The 22,378-nt window shown below is 39.0% G+C and overlaps 3 protein-coding genes across 7 annotated transcripts; 1 reads left to right on the plus strand and 2 right to left on the minus strand.

The window, feature by feature from the left end:
• Nucleotides 1-265: 265 nt before the first annotated feature.
• On the minus strand, nucleotides 266-8,009 carry LOC311266655 (uncharacterized protein). 4 transcript variants are annotated; one of them, XM_084369117.1, is made up of 12 exons: nucleotides 7,722-8,009; nucleotides 6,415-6,548; nucleotides 3,574-3,689; nucleotides 2,756-2,836; nucleotides 2,606-2,643; nucleotides 2,374-2,507; nucleotides 2,176-2,254; nucleotides 1,963-2,082; nucleotides 1,784-1,873; nucleotides 1,566-1,649; nucleotides 1,027-1,192; nucleotides 266-899 (listed from the first exon to the last, which is right to left on the minus strand). In XM_084369117.1, the coding sequence occupies exons 1-12, from the start codon at nucleotides 7,841-7,843 to the stop codon at nucleotides 711-713; spliced, it is 1,353 nt and encodes a 450-aa protein (XP_084225243.1). In that variant the 5' UTR covers nucleotides 7,844-8,009; the 3' UTR covers nucleotides 266-710. The 4 variants fall into 4 exon arrangements, with proteins under 4 accessions (XP_084225243.1, XP_084225242.1, XP_084225241.1 ...); XM_084369116.1 differs by having other exon boundaries at nucleotides 1,018-1,192; XM_084369115.1 differs by having other exon boundaries at nucleotides 2,756-2,863.
• A 1,893-nt stretch (nucleotides 8,010-9,902) lies between these two features.
• On the plus strand, nucleotides 9,903-15,265 carry rpe65a (retinoid isomerohydrolase RPE65 a; the record flags this gene model as incomplete). Of its 2 annotated transcripts, XM_084368693.1 has the most annotated exons (14): nucleotides 9,903-9,991; nucleotides 10,292-10,374; nucleotides 10,528-10,678; nucleotides 11,099-11,206; nucleotides 12,428-12,569; nucleotides 12,693-12,840; nucleotides 12,924-13,005; nucleotides 13,109-13,241; nucleotides 13,335-13,474; nucleotides 13,569-13,698; nucleotides 13,784-13,898; nucleotides 14,483-14,577; nucleotides 14,673-14,784; nucleotides 14,876-15,265. In XM_084368693.1, the coding sequence occupies 14 exons, from the start codon at nucleotides 9,981-9,983 to the stop codon at nucleotides 15,019-15,021; spliced, it is 1,596 nt and encodes a 531-aa protein (XP_084224819.1). In that variant the 3' UTR covers nucleotides 15,022-15,265. The 2 variants fall into 2 exon arrangements, with proteins under 2 accessions (XP_084224819.1, XP_084224818.1); XM_084368692.1 differs by lacking the exon at nucleotides 9,903-9,991 and having other exon boundaries at nucleotides 10,269-10,374.
• A 1,723-nt stretch (nucleotides 15,266-16,988) lies between these two features.
• On the minus strand, nucleotides 16,989-21,850 carry LOC311266676 (RING finger protein 11-like). The gene is made up of 3 exons (XM_084369171.1): nucleotides 21,217-21,850; nucleotides 20,634-20,803; nucleotides 16,989-19,646 (listed from the first exon to the last, which is right to left on the minus strand). The coding sequence occupies exons 1-3, from the start codon at nucleotides 21,337-21,339 to the stop codon at nucleotides 19,475-19,477; spliced, it is 465 nt and encodes a 154-aa protein (XP_084225297.1). The 5' UTR covers nucleotides 21,340-21,850; the 3' UTR covers nucleotides 16,989-19,474.
• Between the last annotated feature and the right edge of the window lie 528 nt (nucleotides 21,851-22,378).

Below are 22,378 nucleotides of genomic sequence, written 5' to 3' on the forward strand. Positions count from 1 at the left end.
CTTTTTTCATTTGAAAAACTGAAAGCATCAAATGTCAAACAAAATTATTATGAAATAGTTCATTAATAATATCAGCTCGTCTTGTTAAAATATACATCAGTTTCTTTTCTCAGTTGTTTCATCTTAAATGTATTACTGTGATTTTCTAAGTATACTCGGCACGATTGAGGACGTTTATTGAACTGAGTTTGCTGTGGAGGATTTTATCCGTATCACAATCCCATACCTGAGGTAATGAAACAAAAATCAAAATAATAACTTCAAAGACTTTGTCCTCCAAATAGGCTTTATTATAAAAGAAATCCTTGATAAAACAACACTTTCAGATAACGAGAAGCAAAACTGTTTTGAGAATGTGGGAAAGAGGCCTGAGCGACACACCACAACAATAAACAATAATGTAAAGATTCGATAAGCGAAGAAGTGACAACACCTGACAACACAAGCTCAAGAAAAGCAAAGCCTACTTCCAGTTTTAACCGATTAGTCAGGGCAAAAAGCATTTGGGTATTTTAAAGCAACATGACGGTGTCTTTGGGCAAACATGACAATTCTGCATTTGCAAAAAAGAGTAGACGACTCTTCAGTACGAAAAATCAATACATTTCACACTCAATTCACATTTTAGATTTACCGCAGTGGGCAAAAAAAGTCGTAACATGTTCACAACAAAACAAAGGGATAATGTTGGACAAATCAGGACGGGCCGCTTAATCGCTGACGTCCATGTCCTCTTCATGGTGATCGTCAGCTCCGTTAACTTTAGCCTTCACAAGCCGCGCTGTACCGTTGCCTTCCACTGACTGAGGAGACAGAGCAGAGTCGTCAGAATCCTTCCTGTCCTCACGCTCCTTCTCACTGTCGTAGCCTTGTTCTTCTTCATCATAATCCCTGGTGATCTGTGAAACGAAACCACTGGATGAGATATTTAAAAGTATGAACACCTCCCCAAGTCTGTCTACATCAGAACAGCAAAGCTCACAGTGTGTACGAATGAAGCCTGAGTGTCAAACGTACTTTACCAACCTTGACATCTCCCTTCTCTCCATCCGATTTCCTCTCCCGCTCTCTTTCTTTGTCTTTGTCTTTGCTTTTCTTTTTCTTGCTAGCAGAACGTACAGGTTCCTCACGACTGCGATCTTTATCACTGTTGCGCTCCCTTTCCTTATCCCTTTTCTTTTCCTTCTTGTGTCTGTAGAAGGAGGAGAGGAAAAGGTGAGACAGAGGTGTCAAAGAATGCCCTGGATGTACCCACACAAAGGATGTTTAGTGATCGGGACCAAAGAAAAGACGTCAAGAGTCGCCTTTAAGTTCTGGTCCGGTCTGTTTTTACACTAGTGGTGGAATGTAACTTAGCACATTTACAAAAGTACTGTACTTAACTACAAATCTTGTGTTCCTCTGTGAGGTACTGAACCAAACAAGCAAACACACCAGAGTTTGTTTCAACCAAACAGGACAGGTGTGGAAGCAGCCTCATCGTTTTAAAAAAACACATTACCACAAACTTACAATAGGCATGCAGTTTTTGGTATTATACAAATAAAAAGCATCAATACACCAACCTTCTAGGAGACGGAGACCTGGAGATTTTCCTTTTAGGAGAAATTTTAGGGGATCGGCTGCCGCTTCGACTTCTCCTGCGTCTCCTGTGTAGCAGACCGGGACAAAAAGCTGAGAATGTTATTCTGCAACTTCGAAACTGAGAGGATTAGGTGGCTGCAGTAGAAAAGTTTGTATATATTTTTAAATTACATTCTGCCTTAGCTCATAAAAATCTCACCTGCTCGCACTGCGTGACCTCCTGGCTGTGCTGTAGCTTTTCGGTGGTGTTTTGGATCTTCTCCTCCCTGAATCATCCTTCTTTCTGTCTCTGTAGATGAATTTGATGTAAGAACTCAGACATGCTCAGTTACATCTTTAGCTATGATTGCCATAAAGAAGTCTGAACAGTTAACCCACCTGGATCTGCTTGGAGATCGCCTGCCCCGGTCTCTGGAGTGGGTGCGTTTTCTGCGTGGGCTTTTGGAGCGCCTCCTGTTTCTGGAGTTTGACCGTCGTCGGGATCTGCTCCTAGATCTCCTGCAATCAGATAATTTGCCGATTTCTCTTTATTCTCAAAATACAAAAGGCCTCTCTATCTCAACTCTTCAGATAATGTACATTAGTCATCACCTGTGTCTTGAACGTGATCTTGACCTCCTCCTTCTGGACCTGGACCGGGATCGAGTGCGCTTCTTTTTGCTCTCCTTATCTGCAGGACAGAAAAAAACAGAAATTACTTAATAATGTCAAGGTACAATTTACAAAAACTTTAAAAAATACAAAAATTAGGAAGGTAAGAATTATGACTGCAGCTTTTTGTACACTCACTTCCAGGTTCAATGGCAGCAGAAATGAGCGACTGGGCCTCTCTGACTCTCTTCATGGCCTCTTCAATTTCTTTATTAGATGCATCTGCCTTCAGGCTTGCACTCAGGTTTAAGCCTGCAGCCAAAGGATTCAGTCTACACAAAGGGATCTTAGTTAGTTGACTCATCATCACTACAAAGACACCAACACATCTATTGTCAGACCACAAAGGAATTTCTTCATAAAGACTTACTTTGGATCTGTCATGAACTTTAACAGCTGATCAGCAGCCTGTAAAATCAGAGGACAGAAGGTTAAAGGTTTGTCAAATACATTGCGTGTCTAACTTAACGAGTTTATGGAAAAGATTTAATAATCACGGTCATTCGAGAAAACCTCCCACCTGGGGATTCATATTGGGTCCTGGGAATCCAAATGCAGCCATTGCGTCCATGTTCGGAGCACCAAAAGGGTTCCCTCCCATCTGAGGTAAAAACAAAGACATACAAGCCTGTAAAGGCACTTTTATTATGCTAGCCTACTGTTGTGCTCACATACTCATAATGGTGTTAATATGATTTCCCCATTTTGACAGATGAGGCCATGCATTCAGTTCTGAATCATCATCCCAGTAACACAAAAGCCACAAATTAGAACGTAATGTAATTTCAGTGATAACTGAGCAGATCCTAACCTCATCTCCTGATGAATGTCATATGATTTGATCGAAAGTTCCTGAACTATCAAATACTGCTGCACAATGCATTGTAATGCAAAGTAATTCACTTACTTAACTTGACATTACCTCAAATGTAGGGAGTTTGTTGGTTACGAGAGAAATGCAAAGAAGCTCTGCACCACGAACCTACTGCTTTGTTTGTTTGATAAAATATTGTCATATATAATCGCAGAGAAACAAATGTCAGTTTTTTCCAATATCGTGCAGCCGTACTATCAAATTGACTTTTAGGTGGGATTGTCTAGTCTACAGAGCATAATCTGATGTGACACGACATCCCTGCTTCTGCACGCCAACAGCAAATCCTCACAGTCAGAACAAAACCAGATCATTTCACATCATCTGGAGCATGCTTATCTGCTAAAATGCACAGCATACCCACTATCATAAATTAAAGTTCTACCAATTTTTGTAATCTCATGCACTTTAGTATATTTTCCCATAGTCAACATTTGTACCAAACGATGAATTTGAAGTCTTACAGGTGGATTGGGGATGGGATTGGGCGTTGGAAGAAGTCCTCCTCCTGGCAGAATTCCTGCAACAGCGTTTGCTGGCGCCAACAGTGACAAAGCTTTAGCCTCATCTGGAATAGATCCTACAGGAAAATAAAATACAGGCATTAGGAGGGAGTTTCACAAACATCAACTACAGAGAAGACATGTTGGAAAAGACAAGAAAAAAAATGTCTTCACACTGCATTTTCAACAAAATGGTTACCTTACAGATCAGAGAAGAGGTCCCTTAACTCAACATAATCATTGCAGTGACATAACTATTGCTGGAATACATCACACTACTCCAATGAACACTGCCAAGAATATATCACCTGAACGTGTTTTTTAAGTCATGAACCAAACGTTAGCAAGCACAGCTGCTTCTCCAGTTGGGTGTGCCCTCAATTTTCATTTAGACGTTTACTGAAACAAGCGACTCACGTTGGCGGCTTCGCTACTAAAAGCACACAGAGAAAAATCGAGATACACACAACAGAGAGAATTTTAGGGATTTGGCAAGAACACTACACAAGCTATCAGTGTTTACTTACCAAAAACACAAATGTCAGATATACTATTGACAATAGCAGAACTTAGGATGGGTAGCGTGCCGGCTGTACATCATTTTTCTAGTATCCTTACCTGCCACTGCATCAATTAACCAAACCTAGGCAGAGGATAGCTGGTTTGATTAATCTGCGCTACCACAGCCCAATTTAAAATAAATGGTATCATCTTTATTTGCAATAAGCCACTGATTTCATTTTAAAAATGGCCCCAATTAACAAATAAGCACCTCATAATCATGTCACAATAAATCCACCCCCAAAACAACTCTTTCACAAAAAGACATGACCTTGATACGGACACACAACAAAGACAACATTTAAATAAAAATGCACACTGAAGAGAGAAATTGCTGCAGGAGACAAAACTGTTGGATGGTATTTTCAGCAGGGCCTGGTATACAGGACTGGCTGAGCCAGGAAAAAGAACTGTAAAACACAACAACAAAAGAAGAAGACCACTGTTAAAGAGAATAGATTTTACCAACATTGTCTCACCTCGGCAGCTGTAGTTTGACTTTTGTGTAAGAAAACCAATCACTGACTAGTGTTGTCTCTAAGTCCCAAAATAAGCTGCTCATATTGGTTCAGTAAGTATGTCTGTCACACCCCATATGTTTGTAAAGCCTTTTGCCAACAGACCCAAATAACTGCACTTTAAGGCTTTAGATACGGTTAGAAAAATAAACCTTATCGTGATCGTTTTGAAACAGATTATAAGAGCGATATCATTCAAAATTAGTAGGAATGATCATTTCTGCATCACAATTAAAAAAACTATTTAAGTTTATTCATCATTAAAATGATGATGGGAGATTTGTAGACCAGGGCATCTCTGCAGCAATACAATACTTCATTAAAAAGGCTGTTTTGTCACACATTTTACCTTTAGCAAAAAAAAAAACTGCAACTGCTGCCATTTGGATATTGCACTTGGCAATATTTTGTGATTCTGATAATATTTTAATTTGCTGCAGCCCTACTGCATTTCAAAGGTTTTTTTCTGAAGGTTAACTTGCACATTGTTACAGGATGAGGTTGGCTTGTCGGTTATTTTCAACAAATCCCATGAAAAGACCAAAACCAACAATAGCCCTTCTTTCTGCCTTCTATACCATATCTGTGACTATCACATAAATTATTTTGTTTTAATAAGAAGGCTAAGTGATTGCTAAAACAAATGGGAACTGAAGATTTAAATACTGCATTTGGTGGGGAACATTTTCAGTGGCGGATTAATACACATTTAGAGTGCTAGCGACTATAAGCAACCACAGGATGGTGCCTGTGGCATCAGAATGAATAAGCATGTCAACCAGCACAAAGGTGTCGCTCACTGATGGGCTTTTAATAGTTTTCTGGACAACAATGCTCTTTTGGTCTTTTCAAGATTTTTGCTGACATCAAAAATTTTAAAATATTGCCAGCCTCATTCGTTAAGGCCATAAAACAAATGGCTAAGCAGCGTTCAAAACAATGCAAAATGAGCACTGCTTCAGGGTAAAGATGAAGATAAATTAGACAGGAGGAAAGAGAAAGAGGAGGCAGAGAAAGAGAGAGAATAGAGGACACAAAAAGAGTGGGGTGGGACTTGAATGCTTGCTGGCCTTTGCAAATGTCTATAATCCCCTGTTGGCAGGCAGAGGACCACTTTCAGCCATCAACGAGGGCCTTCTTCACTACAAAAATCACACACACACACATACACACACAAATAACAAATAGAGAGAAGTTTAACAGAGGAAAGTCCAATATGGGGGAGAAAATAAAATGCACATGGTTAAGAGTTCAAACAACTTCACTTCTGAATTTTGAGGTGTCTGTGGCGGCCGCAGCTTGAGAGTGTTCAACTCCAAGTCTGCAAAGCAGATTTTGGTATACTGCCATTTCAATGTACAGATGTTATTTTTTCAGGCAGACATAAACAGCTTCATATGTACTTTCCCATCAAAAAATAAAATCCAGTTGTTTTTTCTAAATGAAAAATCATTGTGTTGGTTTGGGACTTGTTACACAGTATACCAAAAATCTGACAGGTCTGCTTTAAACTCTTCTTACATACAATGGGAGGGAATGGTATTACCAGTATGATTCAAATTATCAAAAAAGTTCATATAAACAGACCAAGGTGAGTGGATTTGTGCAGTTCACAGATGGAATGGATGAAATCCTTCTTACTCTTTTACATTTTCACTATTCAAGGAGCATGCCATTCGATCAACATGGACCACTCATACAAGGAAATATCAAAGAGACAAACCTTCAGCAAACGGGACCACTATCAGCGCTCTGTCCACAAACACGGTGTTAGTCAGATGTTGAGACACTCCAACAGACTCTGGCTCCTGGAACTTCACAAAGCACACCCGTGATGTCACCGGCATCGGAGAATCACTGTGGGGGAAGTAAAATAAATGCATTAATACAGCACAAAATGGCAATCAATCAAATTACAACCCTTTGTTTTATCACGTCTTTTGATAACGTAACGCGCTGTGGATTTGGCACATTAACAAATAAATATGAAAGTGCATTCAGTCCATCCATTAAATCCGGATATCTACACACAATACTGCCATAAAAACAAATGTGAACCATGCAGAGTTTGAGTCTCATCACTACAACTTCACTGCTCTGGTGGTTAAAAAGTTCAAATTAAAGTAATGATGTAGTAAGTTCAAAAGTTAGTTAGTTGATCAATTGATTAGTCAGATAACAGAAATTTAATCAAGACAGTAGCAAGCAAATTTCCAAACATTCCCAAGAAAGAAACGTGATAATTTGCTGCCATTTTCTACTTCTTTCTTCTTTGGTTTTTAAATTTTGATTGGTCACACATTTTCAACTATTTCTAGATTAATCCAAACATTATCACAAGACAAATCAATAATGAAAATCGTTGTATATCATGCACAAAGATGTAATAATGATAGTAAGGGGAAAATATGAGATCATAAATCAGACCTGTGACATTGAGCTGCGAAAAAGTTTTGTCTTACTCAGGCAAATTATAATCTTAGGAAATAATAAATCAAATGAGTATTTGTATGTGATTCATTCCTTATTTTTATCATAACAGCAATTACACTTTTTTTTCTCCAAGATACTCATCGACACTGATATAAAAGGAAAACAACACGCTGAAAAACACAACTGTATACTTGAAGTAGATTAACAAACTCAACTTTACACTGGAAGAAGGTGTATGATTTCACTATTGCACAAACAAAAATACCACAGGAGTTAAAGTCACAGCCCAAATTAATTTAAAATCTATATTTGCTGTCAGATTTTCGCTATAATTATTAAGCTGCTGTTTCAGCTAAACTTTCCCTATTAGCCACAATTTAAAGAAACGTGTGTGTACTCGTGTAAGACATGATCAACACTGTTAGCCAGGTTAGGAGTATTAAATTACTGCTAGCTACAACTCTGGTTAGCACGTCGGGCCTCCTTGTTTGTTACGTCTCCTTTCAACGAATGTTTGGGAAAAACTACACGAATAATATGTGACTGCATTGACATGAAAGTAAACGAGCAACTGAATCAACCAGCTAGTTAACTCACTCTGGTGGAAACAACTTCAGCTCCTCGATGGTTCCCAGAAACCCGAACAGTGTTCTCATCTGCTCCGATGTTGTGCTCGGAGACACATTCGTCACCTGGACCACCTTGGTGGTGTAATTCATTTTACCGACTAAAAACGTCTAAACAACGAAACAAACGTTAATAAGTAAACTTAAACTAGAGTAACAGTTAACCACTGGCGGTTAAAGCCGCTTGTTTGAAGGAAATTAGCGGGCTAGGTGTTAGCGAGCGACTACATCAACACACTTGTAAGGTTCCGCCGCCATATTGTAATTCCCGAGCGAAGTGCGCATGCGTGCAGTTAAATCTCTATTGCAGTGAAAATAACAGATTCATGAAAACATCTCAGGTTTTCAGGATTATTATTTGTTTTCACCTCTTTTACTTGATCGACGTTGTGTTAGTTTTGCTCACCAGCTTGTGAGACACTGATATTATGTAGGTCAACTTTTGAACTTCAGTCAATAACCAACAGAGGTCTCCCTCCGCTTTTATACATGATATAAACAAGGACAATGGGAAAGTAGAGCATGTATACCTTGGCCATAGGCCTACCTATAACATCACAGTCATGATGACATGGTCCTATATCTTGCATTTTTTCCCTACCATATATATTAATCAAAGTTCCATTTTTGCATTGAAAGTAGTTCAACTCAAGGAAGTTTTTCTGCAGCTTTTGATCCATGTGCTGACCTGATCAAACACATCCAGAACCTAAAACTAAATAAAAAACTAAAAAAGATAAATCTGCCTTTGGATTTTTTAAATCACGTGCCCACAACTAGTTTGCTCCTATTTGCTAATTGGCTTTTTGCTGGAGCTCTCAATCACAATGCAGAGTTTTCATCAGAAGATGCTGTTTGTTAAGTTTTCATAAGATGGATCTATAAACCTGCAGGTGTCATGATCTCCATAAATTGGTAGAAGATCCATGACAACTGAGCAGCCTCTATCCATTCTTGAGGACCATGTGATGTGGTTGAAAGCCTCAGAATAACATGATAAGTGGACTTTGAGTTTGGATTGTAATAAACATTGTCTTCCAAATTAATAAAAAACACATGATTAATAGATCATAAGATCATTTCTCTGATGCTCCCTAACTGGGTTTTTTTTTTGCGTGGTTTGTATTACTATTGTCTTCTTTATGTATTGACTGTTTTTATTTGCTTTTTTAAAGTGTCCTTGGGTGACTTGAAAGGCACTTATAAATAAAACATATTATTATTATTATTATTATTATTATTATTATTATTATTATTATAAAGATTTTGTGTATTGCTGGTTAAAGTCAGTCCACGTGTTGGCTGGAGGAGCCAAGTCACAACACTGCCTCTGACAAAACTGCCTCTGGTGAAACTTTCTCTGTACTAATGGTGTTTTTTCCCAGGAGGAACAATGCAGCGTTTGTCTTCAGGCTACGTCGAGCATAATCCCCACACCTAGATTATAGTTGCACCGAGACAAGCAAGTTAAGGCATTTTGTGCTCTGACCAAAGAACCACTGGCCACATTTCGTCCAATTAGAACAGTGTGTGACCATCACATTGTTCAAGATTGCCTAATAATAGCAGTGGAAGTTCATTGTTATTGTTGTTTTATAATGGATCTTTTCTATTTCTGTATTCTTTAATCTAAAATAAAGTGGTGTTATTGCACTAATATTATAAGAGGTTTGGGTTTTTTTTTTAAGTTAAGTCCTTATCACAATTCTTATTATATATTCAGACCTCTTAAAACCTGAAAGTGTGTCAGTTTGTACTGGCTAGTAATGTAGATTGCACATGTTCTAAATTAAAGTACAGTAAATTTTGAAGTACACATTCCCTTTCTTTTGTTTTGTTGCCCTACATCCATACTCTGAAATATACTGCACTTACACAGTATGACTCAGCTTAACTCCTCAAACACAAAATCGGAACAGTTGAGGGGAAAAAATCACATGCACTATTGCAACACATTTGCCAATTCTGCGCAATAAATATTCTCTGCAATAAATCCGGTTTCAGTGGGGGTCCCACTGAGTCATCCAGCAGAGGATATTGGCACAATGGGATTCTTGTTCATGGTGTGACATGATTGGTCAGGAGAAAGGTTTACAGGGCACATTGCAGCGGTGGACTAAACGAATAAATATCCCCAAATCCACTGGGAGATCAGAGACTTCCACTTCAGAAGTGACCAGAAGGTTTTCTCAAGAGTTTGCTTTGTTTGCTGCCACAACGAGAAGGAAACATGGTCAGCCGGTGAGTTTTTGATCAATCAAAACTATTCAAAATGAAATTTTTTATCTCATGTTGATTACAGCGAGGTACAAGTGGGCACAGCATATTTGAAAACTAAATACAGTGATTTAAATGGTCAATGTGTCTGCAGCTGACTGAGCTCCAGACGGATTTAAAGGTTCAAGCTGAACTGCATGACCAGTCAGAAATTCAGCTTTTAGTGACTTCATCTAAAAGACACGTACATTTAACTCGCTGGAAATTTAATTAAGTTTAATGTACTTTGCAATGTTGGTTAATGTCGTCACTTTTCGATAACAGATTTGAACACCCAGCTGGTGGATACAAGAAGATTTTTGAGACATGTGAGGAACTGGCTGAGCCTCTTCCAGCAACAGTCACAGGTTTGTTTGCATATTTCAGACAGAAATAGACTGCAGGCAAATAAGTCTGTGACAGTCATATACCGCACTGATTGCAGAGAATACAGCACCAGCATTCAAACTAGGCCCTGAATGCCTTCTTTACAAAACAATCTCTGGTTTGGTGTTTTACAGGTAGGATTCCTTCTTTTCTGAAGGGAAGTCTTCTCCGTTTGGGTCCTGGACTTTTTGAGGTTGGAGATGAACCTTTCTACCATCTCTTCGATGGCCAGGCCCTCATGCACAAATTTGACTTCAAGAATGGCCAGGTCACCTACTTCCGAAAGTAAGACCTTAAAGACAAAACAAGTGTCTGTTTGCATCGTTTACATTAAAGCCACGTAACAGAATCAACCTGCAGAGACTCAAGACTCAAAAATCTCCATTTTTTAATGTTATTGTTACATGGTAAATGCCGTGCAGACCTTTCTGATCAAGCTGCTCATACAACTGTTACCTGATATCCAATGTGACACAATGCAAGTTCTCTGCAAGTTGATCTTCTCATGGTAATGTTGATAGTGGTAATGGTAAAGCTAAATTTAGTTATTTGCCATTTTAACACCTATATTCAATAGGTAGCCTGTAAGGATATGAAGGTTCTAAAGATATTGAACGATAAATTTCTATTAAATATTTTTTTGTTTTTTAAATGTGTGTATGATGTTTTGTCATGAGATTCTTCTCCATTCTTTCCCTCATGCAGGTTTGTCAGAACAGATGCCTACGTGAGAGCCATCACAGAGAAGCGTGTGGTGATCACAGAGTTCGGGACGTTTGCGTACCCTGATCCCTGCAAAAACATTTTCTCCAGGTGGGTTTTTATGTAAACACACAGAATTGTCTCCAGCTTGTCCTCACTTTCATCCGGATGGTTTTAATTGTAAAGAAAAAGACACAAAAATGTACTTTAAAGTTGGAAAACTGATCCAATAAATGTATATTGTGTTTTTTCCTAATGAATGTGCCACATCACCAGACTCATTAACTCATGACATTATCATTACCCAGTGGTGGAGGAAATATTCAAATGTCCCCTGTGACTGTCGTTACTATTATAGATCATATGATAAGAATCTTATTACTCATGCATTAATATAAAAACAGGTTTAACTGTTGTAGTTGGTTGCGGTTCTAATTTTCTACCGCTTTGTGCCTGATACTGCCTTCATACTTGCTTTTCATATCTTTTGTGCATGAAAATCTTCAATTAAATTAACTGGTGCTTACAGTTGTCAAAAAATTGTGGTGAAGTAAAAAGTAGAATATTTCCTTCTGGAATCAAGTGGAGTAAAAAAGCGGCATGAAGAGAAAAGACGCAAAGTATCTCAGATTTGTACCTAACTACGGAAGCCCTAAAGGGCCATGCATTCATACATTTTATTTCCTCCGTTTTCCCGTGATAACGAGTTAATTTCATTTGTTTTCTCGAGATCTCGCTTTACTATCTCGAAATAACAACTGCCGTTTTCCTGAGATAACGGGATAATTTTCTCGAGATCTCGAGATAACGAATCTTTGTTTTCCCGAGATAACGATATAATTGATTCGAGATCTCGAGATAATGCTAGCTATGTAGTTAACAACGTCATCAGGCTCACTTAGATTGCGCCGACGATATAGCTGAAGCCTCGCTAACCGTCTTTTTAGATTACGCACACTAATGTGTATATTATCTGTAATAGCAAGGCATAATGCTATTTCAGCCTGTGTCAGGCCTTGATTGAAAAGATATGTGACGCGGTGATCGATGTGCTCTTGCTCCTCTGACATTGCTACACTGAATGATGTTTCCTGCAATGATTTTGTATACTACACTATCGTTTTGTTTTCTCAAGATCTTGAATTAATTATATTGTTATCTCGGGAAAACGGCAGTTGTTATTTCAATATAATAACTCGAGATCTCGAGAAAACAAATGAAATTAACTCGTTATCACGGGAAAACAGAGGAAATAAAATGTATGAATGCATGGCTCTTTAGGGCTTCCGTACTTAACAACATCTTTATGTGAAATCCTCATTTTGCTTGCAGGTTCTTCTCTTACTTTAAGGGTGTTGAGGTCACGGACAACTGCCTGGTGAACGTGTACCCAATTGGTGAGGATTATTATGCTGTGACAGAAACCAACTTCATCACTAAAGTGAACACTGACACCTTGGAGACACTGAAGAAGGTACATCAGCACAAATATGTCATAAAATGTGAGGAGTGTAAAACTGATATTGTTCTTCAACTTCATACTGTGCATCTCTTCATATTAAAGCCCAGTTAAAAAAAATCCTTGTTTTTACTCTAGGTTGACATGTGCAACTATGTCAACATTAATGGAGTGACAGCCCATCCTCATATCGAGAGAGATGGTACGGTGTATAACATTGGAAACTGCATGGGGAAAGGAGCGACGCTGGCCTACAACATTGTCAGGACTCCACCCACACAGAAAGGTTTGGATCACAGCTAACACTTTATAAAATGTGTTTTTTCTCAAGGTCAGTAAATATGACAACCTCTGCCTTTTTTTCCCTAGATAAATCTGATCCCATTGAGAAGTCCAAGGTGGTGGTGCAGTTCCCCAGTGCTGAGAGGTTCAAGCCCTCCTATGTGCACAGGTGTGTGTAGACTCCAGCCCACAGGATTTTTGTCAGCGAGCCGCTTGGTGTAATCAAATGTTGTCGCAGAAAGTTTTGACGTTCTCTCCTTTCGTATTTCCAGCTTCGGCATGTCAGACAACTACTTTGTCTTTGTGGAGACCCCGGTGAAAATCAACCTGCTGAAGTTCTTGAGCGCTTGGAGCATCCGAGGCTCCAACTACATGGACTGCTTTGAGTCCAACGAGGCTCAAGGAGTAAGACCTAGAAGTAGAATTGTATTTTAAGTGATTTTACAATTTTTTTCACTCTGAAATCTCATGATATCTGTTCCAATGTTTGTTTTGCAGACATTGTTTCACATTGCCAGGAAATACCCAGGAGAGTACATCGATCACAAGTTCAAAGGGGCTCCCATTGGCATGTTTCACCACATCAACACCTACGAGGACCAAGGCTTCATTGTTGTTGACCTCTGTGGTTGGAAAGGGTAACTAAAGAACCAAATGCTGGACTTTTATTCCAACCATCCTGTTTCTCTTCTGTTTGATTGATTGAGACATTGTTTTTCATTATCTGTGCAGTTTTGAGTTTGTTTACAACTACCTGTGGTTGGCCAACCTGAGAGCCAACTGGGAAGAGGTGAAGAAAGCGGCCATGATGGCACCACAGCCGGAGGTCCGCAGATATGTTATTCCCCTGGACGTCCACAAGGTGAGTCTACTGTTTCACTCGCACAAATTGCCACCTACAGATGTAAAGTCTCACATTATTTACCCTCATCTCTGACTTGACGTAGGAGGAGCAGGGGAAGAACCTCGTCAGCCTGCCGTACACCACAGCCACAGCGGTGATGCACGCTGACGGGATGATCTGGCTGGAGCCAGAGGTGCTGTTCTCCGGGCCGCGCCAAGGTGCAAACACACCCAACAAACTTTGTTCACTCAGTGTGTCATGGAGGACACATTAATGTTTAGTACATTCTTGAAATATTTTTTTTACAGGTCCGTAAACTTCATTATAAGTAGGTGGTAATTACTAAGCAACATATTTTTAATTTTTTATATTACCTCCAAACTACCACAATAAATGACTCAAAAGTTTATTGACAATTACAGTTTTTTTGTTTTTAACCTTTTACATTCTCACCGATTTCTATAATTTCAGTAGATCAACCCGACATTGGAACAATTTTCCTAAATGCCTTTTTTTATAGTTAGCCACCATAAATCGCTAATTAGTGACATATACAGTGGCCTGCTAAGGGGAAGTTAGATATAAACTAGTTGGAAGTTTCCTGGAAATGTTATTAAAGAAATGACCATCTATTTATTCACTTCTTATTGGAAAATAGAATATTATTAATGATTAGCACTGGGATAATTTTAAGAAATTTCAAATGTAACATGGTAACTTCCACCCACTTATCATGGAATGTGTAGACCTGTTGTTACCGAAATATTTTCATTATGTAATCATTTTCATGTTGTTTTTGTAGCCTTTGAGTTCCCTCAGATCAACTATGAAAGATACGCAGGGAAGAACTACACGTACGCCTACGGCCTGGGTCTCAACCATTTCATTCCAGACAGGGTAAATAAAAAATAAATACCTTCAATTATAAACATAACAGAATGTGTAAAAACATACTTTTCCATTAACTTATTTTGATCTTTATTCCTGTGTAGATCTGCAAGTTGAATGTGAAGACCAAGGAGACCTGGGTATGGCAAGAACCAGACTCCTACCCCTCAGAGCCCCTGTTTGTTCAGACTCCTGATGGAGTGGATGAGGATGACGGTATGTCAACAGCAATGTAAACATAATATAGCAAATCGGACACCTACTATGATAAGAATGGTTTTATGATAATGTAATGCTGTCCCCTCAGGTGTGCTGCTGACCATCGTGGTGGCTCCCGGCTCCCAGAGACCAGGATACCTCCTCATCCTCAACGCCAAGGACCTGTCTGAGATCGCCCGGGCGGAAGTGGAGTGCAGCATGCCCGTCACCTTTCACGGGATGTACAAACCATAATAGTGCTTTTCTCAACTGCCACTCAGTATTAAAACAGGATAAATAATGACTAATGTATCATCATCTCAAGGAAAATAAAGCTTTATCAGACAAAATGGTTTAATGTTCTCACAAATCAAATCGCCTCTTTGAGTCTAGTTGCCATGTCCTGACCCTGAATTATCAGCGCTGGTATAATGAGAAAAAACATGGATTTGATCACATGCTGCGGATATGTAATGGTTGAAAAAATAAATTTGACAAAATCATAACATGTGTCTGTTTTGTATTCTTCTGCTATGTGATATGTTCATGAGCTATGTACGAGGAAGCAGAGTGGCAAACTGAGCAGAGACTTCAATCCCGGTGAGACTGCATATTAGGGATATAAACACTTTTGAAAATGTCACTGAATTCACTCTTTGCGTGAGGCCACAAGATGTTAAAATAAGGGTCAGTTGTAATGCTCCGTGTTTTCTTATAACAAACAGGCCTGTCTCTTGATATATTGTAGATCGTTTAACACTACAAATAATCCCTCAGCCTAAATTCTTCAGATGTTTGAACAGATTTATAATGTTGCCACACAAAATTCTTATTATAGTTGCATTTGAACGAGTGACCTTTCCAAGTCGGTCCCTATTGTGTTGCTCAACACTGTCTGAATGTGATTAAAAAGGCAAAAGCTGCAGGTCTTGCAGAACGGCAAAGCTGATTAACTGTGTCACAACTTAATCTGAAGAAAGAAAGAAAGAAAAACAAATGGAGAGAGAGAAAGAAAGAAAGAAAGAAAGAAAGAAAGAAAGGGTATGTCTTTAAGATGGATGTGTGACCCCTGTATGTAAAGTCATGATGAGCCAACATATACCCGGTCATTCAATGCAAGATTCATGAACAACCCAGATTCTAAAAAAGTTGGAACGCTATGTAACGATAAATTAAAACAGCATGCAAACCTTTTCAACCCATATTAAACTGAAGACATTACAAAGACAGTATATTCAATGTTCAAACGGATAAACTTCATTATTTCTTTGTAAATATATACTCATCACCTCCACCAAGGAGGTTATGCTTTCACCCGTGTCCATTTGTTGGTTTGTCAGCAGGATTACTCAAAAACTACTGCAAAGATTTCACTGCAACGTGGGTGGAGGATGAGTCTCGGCCCAGAATAGACCCCATTAAATTTTGATGCAGATCTGGTTAAAGGGATAGATCCAGGAATTCTTTTCTAATTTTCCTTAAAAGTGGAAATAGACAGCTTTTCAAATTACCCCCTCCGAGCGTTTCCGGAGTGCAACCGGGGAAAACAATGCCTCTTCCTGTTTGGTTGGCAGACTCGCTTCCTTTGTGCCGTAATGTGGCCTTCACTTTTGCAGGAAAAATCAAGCCCGGTGGGCAGGCCAAATAACATAGCATCAACATCAGGCGTTTTTAGGTGTCTGGTCTCTATGAGTGAGTACAATTTGAGTGCCATTCTAGTTTTGGATTTGATGCCTGCAACTACAAAATTAAAGAACCACAGCGTCCCAACTGTGTTTGGGATCGGAATTGCACATAGACAAGACATGTATCGTTTGACTGGACCTTGTGTGGAAAGGTACACGCAGCGTTTTACCTTCTGTAACCTTCAAATTTTTAATTACAATTCCACTGTGATGTGTGTGCGTCACATATAAAACAGTCAATTTGACTCACATGTTTCCCCCACAGCTGATGCAAGCAGAGGAAACAAAGCATCAAACATTACTAATATGGCATGGACTTGCTTGCTACATCACCCTGATTATGTAGTCACGTTTTCCACTCCACTGCCAGATTTTAGGATTGAAGTAATGAAAGGCTCAGGGGAATATTTTGCAATCGTGTATTCTTTAATCTCTCATTTTGGTAATCATAAGGCCTCAAATCCAGTCCACTTGGTCTGACTGATGCCAGCTGATTTCTTAAATGCGTTTGATTAAATAATAACAACAGTAAAAATATGCTTTTTATCCTGTTTATTTTATTTTTTTTACATGAAGGTTTTTTAGCCTTCCAAAAAGAAAAGAAACAAAACAAGATTACAGGAAATATTAATTTTCAGAATAAACTTAAGCTGAAAAACACAGCAAAGGAAAAGCTGAATGGAAAAGTTGATATCTCAGTTGTTACTATCACACCATAAAAGAAGTCTCTTGCACTCTGAAATTCATTTGGGACAGAGGTTTGCACAGTCCGGCTTGACCAGTGTAAAAGTTATATACTTACTGTCCTAAATATTCAGTGGATCTTTACACTAACGTAACAAAAATGTGAAGGAAGGAGATAAAACACAAGTCACACAAAAAATACAGCCTTTCTATCACCATCCAATGCCACAAATCCAAAGGAAATCAATAACTGTAACTAAGCAACGAAATACATCAATAATGGTGAAATAAAACAAAAAAAGTGACGTATACTAAAGAGAGTGACGTACTAATGTGGATTCAAAATAAGTTCAAGTTCTCCTTAAATGTAGCCTCTTTTCTTTATTAAAGGAGCAGATCGACATTTTGGGAAATGTGCTAATTCCTCACTGTATGTCTAGTGTGATGCTAGACGCCAGAGGCAATAAGCTTAGCATAAAGACTAGAAGCAGGGGCAAACAGCTAGCATGGCTCTGTCCAAATTCTAGAAAAGGCCCACCTGCATCTCTCAAGCTCATTAACAAACTTACTATAAATCATTTGTTTAATCTCTCCTGTGAGTGCAAGCAGATGATTTTTCCTCCCTTGTCTTTTCAAGTGGTGTTATTGTTGCTGCTGCTAGACAATTGGATCGCTTTCCGTATTCCTCAGAGTAACAACTACCAACAACACACGATGAATGAGAGTTTACTCAGTCATTTAGTTTATAATCGGATGGATAGAAATGGTGCCAATCAGCCTTCATTTTCCTGGAAGATTTCATACCAGGTGGAGGGAAAGAATAGCACAGTGAAGAACGTTCATTCATTGTTCTTAAACCATTACATTGTGCAATCAACATTTATTTTTAATGATGTGACAAAACCAAAAACTTTCAAGTCCCCGTAAAACTAACAATTATTGTGCTTTAGAGGTGCTTGTAGGCATACCTTTGAGATTCTTAGCCATGCTAGCAGTTTCCCCCTCTTTACAGTCTTTATGCTAAGCTAGGCTAATGGCATGCTGGCTCCTGCTCCTTACTTTACAGAATTAGAGTGACATCAATCTTTTGATTGAAAGTCACAGATGAGCTTATTTCCCAGAAATGTAGAACGTCTCCTTTAAACTGAAGCAAGCCTCTGTCCCTTCACTTACACACAAAAACACACAGGAATTTAAAAAATCAAGCAGAACGAAGCGGAGGATCACACTACTGAATCACAGATTTCATGAAATACATATCCAGGCTTACTTCGACGTGACTACTGACAGCTTTGAAAATCTCTTTTATCAGCTATATAACTTTTGCATCTCAGGAAATTAAGGAATGAAGTATTGATAGTGCAAGGTTATAAGGTACATATATTAATATATTGTTTAGATACTGTCCTATAAGTAAAGTGCAAATCTCTGGATCAGATGAAAAGTGTGTGCAAGCATTTGTAGTTTTTGACTGACTGATCCACCCACCTGTGCACAAATGAGCCCTTTACATTGGCTGCCAGCTACTTTACACACCGTCTGGGCAAACATTCATGTTACACAACGTCATCTTCCCTTCAGCTCAAAGCATTTTCTTTAAAGTCTGGAAATTTGGAGTGGCCAGTTATTATGTAGCCTTGATCTCCTTTAGGTGTAGACGGTGTACTTATAAACTTTGGGTGGTTTCTGTTAAGCGTGTGCATAATTTTTCTGTAGTATTGACTACATGGACAGTAATTTCTTCTTTGTTATCTAACACCAACAGTGTAAACTTTAGCTGTGTATTCCCATAACTCCAAAGTGTATGGCCAGTTTTATATGAGGGCATGTCCGGGAGATCAATATGTCGAGGAAGTTTCTGCTTACGGTTGCCACAGAAAAATGAATTTTCAGGCAACACCGTGTAACATTTTGGTCAATAAACTGTCAACCTAATTATCCGTTTTAGTGACAAAGTGGGAATGACGGTGAACTGGGGAGGAATACCACTGAGGCCGGCTCAAGTGGAAATGCATCGAACAGCCCAAACACGCACATCCCAAGCGCTCACCATCAGCATGACAAACACACACAAACACAATCACGCAGGGTCGTCTGGAAGCAGTTCCTTACTGAGCTGTGTAACTGGTGTTTAAGACCAGCTTTTTTCTTTTTTTGACCAGAAGGGGCATGGAAGGCCAACATTAGGTGAGTAGATTAAGATTTTTTCAAAGTGCAAGAAAACAGAGAAGACATGTTTTAGCTCCTCTCACTCTATAAGAGGGCAGTTGTTGGGTTTGTGTGAGTGTTGGGGCTGGAGGGGTTGTGTTCGACCTAAGCTGGGGGCGAGGGGTGAAAGATCAGTTGGTCTCGTAGGTGGAGAGCAGGGCAGCATCCACAGGCTCCATGCAGGAGGGGCAGGTGAAGGATCTCATCAGCCAGTCGTCTATACAGTCCATGTGGTAGATGTGCATACACGGCAGGAACCGGATGGGGTCCCCGTATACAAAGTCCAGCATACAGATCACGCACCTGAAAAGGGGATGAAAGAAAATGCTTACACAGCAGCTAATTTAGTGACATGAGAATGTAAATCCTCTGAGACTTAGAGTAAGATTAATCTTTGTTGTCATTAAACCGAGGTACAACGAAACTTTGTTTGGCTAGAAACGGAATATAGAACAAAGACAACTAGGTAAGAGCTAATAAATAAAACAAATACAAAAAAATATAAATAAAATGATTCAGCAAAAGCAGCATCATAGTCTAGTTATAATAATAATAGCTTTATACAACTTTAATACTGTTTGTTTATGAATAAATTAATTATATAATATATTGAAATTAATTATTATTAATAAAATTAATGTGGCAACAACTTTGATAATCTATTCAATGTTTAATGGAATTTGCTGATTTTCTCTTCTTTATATAAATGAAATTGATATTATAGACTCTGACTATATAGACACAGTGATTAATCAAAGAGTAATTGATAGATGTATTAATAGCTGAAATAATAGGTAGTTGCAGTACTGCGGTTATTAGTTGTTTTTATTCGACATGCTAAATAAATGAAACCATTAAAGCTTTCCCTGCATGTTTGCCAAAATTAGGGCTGCACAATACGGGAAAAAATAATACTTCAGTTATCTTGACGAATATTACAATTACAATATGATTCATGATTAGTGGGAATGATTATTTTCGCATCACAATTTTTATTTTCACTGAAAAATATCAAAATCATGACTAGGTGACATTTGTTGGGGTCTGTACTATGTTAAAGCTAAATATGTTTTCTTACATCTGGAGATCAAGATTTGCAGGCCAGGAAATCTTTCCATGGCTTCAGTACATTATCAGAAAATTAAAGCTTCTGTGAATTAGACATTGCAACTTCAAATATATTTTGATTAATTGTGCAGCTCTAACAAATATGAGGGCTTAGTCAGTTAATATTGCTCGGCTCTGTTGGCCTGCAACATTTTTTCACATGCAAAAAGGCAAAACGCTCACTCTCGGATCTTTTTCTCTGAGCCATCTTGCCCTCCATCATAAACACCCTTAGGGAGGTGCTGGATGAGGCCGATGCGCTGAGCTATGCGGATCTGTTCCTCCTCCGTCAGCTGGGTGGCCAGACGGGCCTGACTAGGTGTGGGATGGTACATGGGCATGTGAGCCTGCTCCTGGTAAAAGACAAAGAAACACCAACATTTAACAAAAACAGTTAGCTTCCTGTATCAGCTCATTGTGTCTAGACAAAGTGGTCTGGCTGGTGAGGCTCTGTGCAGGGATACACTGAAAAACAAAGCAGCTGTCTGGTCTGGACTGGACTGTCTTGACAGGCCAGTCAGTGGGAATGACTCCAATATCCGTTTGTTTACACAGGTAAACTACTGACTGTACTGGACTGGAGCCAGACTTACATAAAGGCCACAGACATGTCACCGATTATCCTCAAAGACACGACAGAAATACATATTTTCACCATCACTACCTGCCAGCTAATCTCATTGTCATGATCACTTGCTCTTTGTGTGTCAGAAACCTTTGTGTCTTGAATCAATACCCTGGAAGTTCAGTGTTAGCAGCCCCTCACCTGATACGGCGGAGGTGGCTCCAGGTCTGGATCTGTCCCGTCACCGAAACTCGCCCTGTCTGACTGGGATTCATGAAGCAGAGAGATGTCGTCTGATGTCGGAGACTTGAGACAGTTGCCCATATCTTCGTGTCTCCAGTCCTATCCTGCCCGACGCTAAAAATCCGATCTTTGTTGCTAAAGTTGCTCTCGGTTGCTAATGTTACTTTTGTCTTTCTAATATCCCAGAAACCATTTAGTTTACAATTCAGCTACTTACTACCAAAGACACCATGTACATGATTATAAAACTCCTACATGAACGTTAAAGCAGGTGTCCACACTAGTTTCTCTTCATGTTTACACGGACCTCCACCTGAAAAACAAAACAAAGAACTCCCTTGCTAACGACAGCTAGCAGCCTAGCTAGCTACTTTTTCGCTAGCCAGCTGGGCTACTTCCTTGATAAGTATCGCTCATTCCTTCGTAAGAATCAGAATTTCGGCAAAATGTCAACTTCAGCAGCAACTGTGGCTGTAACAGTGAGCGGTCTACGGGTTGAAGCGTAGCGACATCTCCGCCTTTAAACTTCGTGAGTAACATTAAACAGTTTGCTTCTTTGCTAGCTTTTTCTTCAACCAGAGGACATGTTATCGGTCCGTTGGATATGACGTATGGGTGTGATTCTGCACGGTGATTGGTTGATTCCTCATGCGTGTGTCCAAGAGTCCCACCCTCTTCAATGATAAATACAATAACATAATTAAAAATAATGATGATTAATGTTAATAATTCATTATTGTAAACAAATAATAATTTAAGAAGATCATCACATTTATGTAAAAATGTTACACCAAAAAAAAAAATGTAGTTATTGAAGATACACTGGGAGCTGGAATGAAGTTGGGTAGCACCACACAAACTCTGAATATCCAAGATGGTTTTACATTTAAAAATCCTGCACAGCAAACATATATCCTGCCAGTTTTTTTATTTCATGCGTCTATTTTGTAAAAGATCAGCCAGATTCTCTTACTTTCTTGAAGTGTACACTTTGGGTCAGATTTTTAATGTCATTTTCAACACTATAAACACAATTTAAATCCATCAACGATGTAATATTGTGTTTTGAATGTGTACCGTCAGACTGCACAGTATATGTAGCCTCCTGTGGTTCTCTGGT

Source organism: Pagrus pagrus (genome assembly GCF_965226575.1).
Source record: "Pagrus pagrus genome assembly, chromosome: 12".
NCBI classification, from domain to species: Eukaryota; Metazoa; Chordata; class Actinopteri; order Spariformes; family Sparidae; genus Pagrus; species Pagrus pagrus.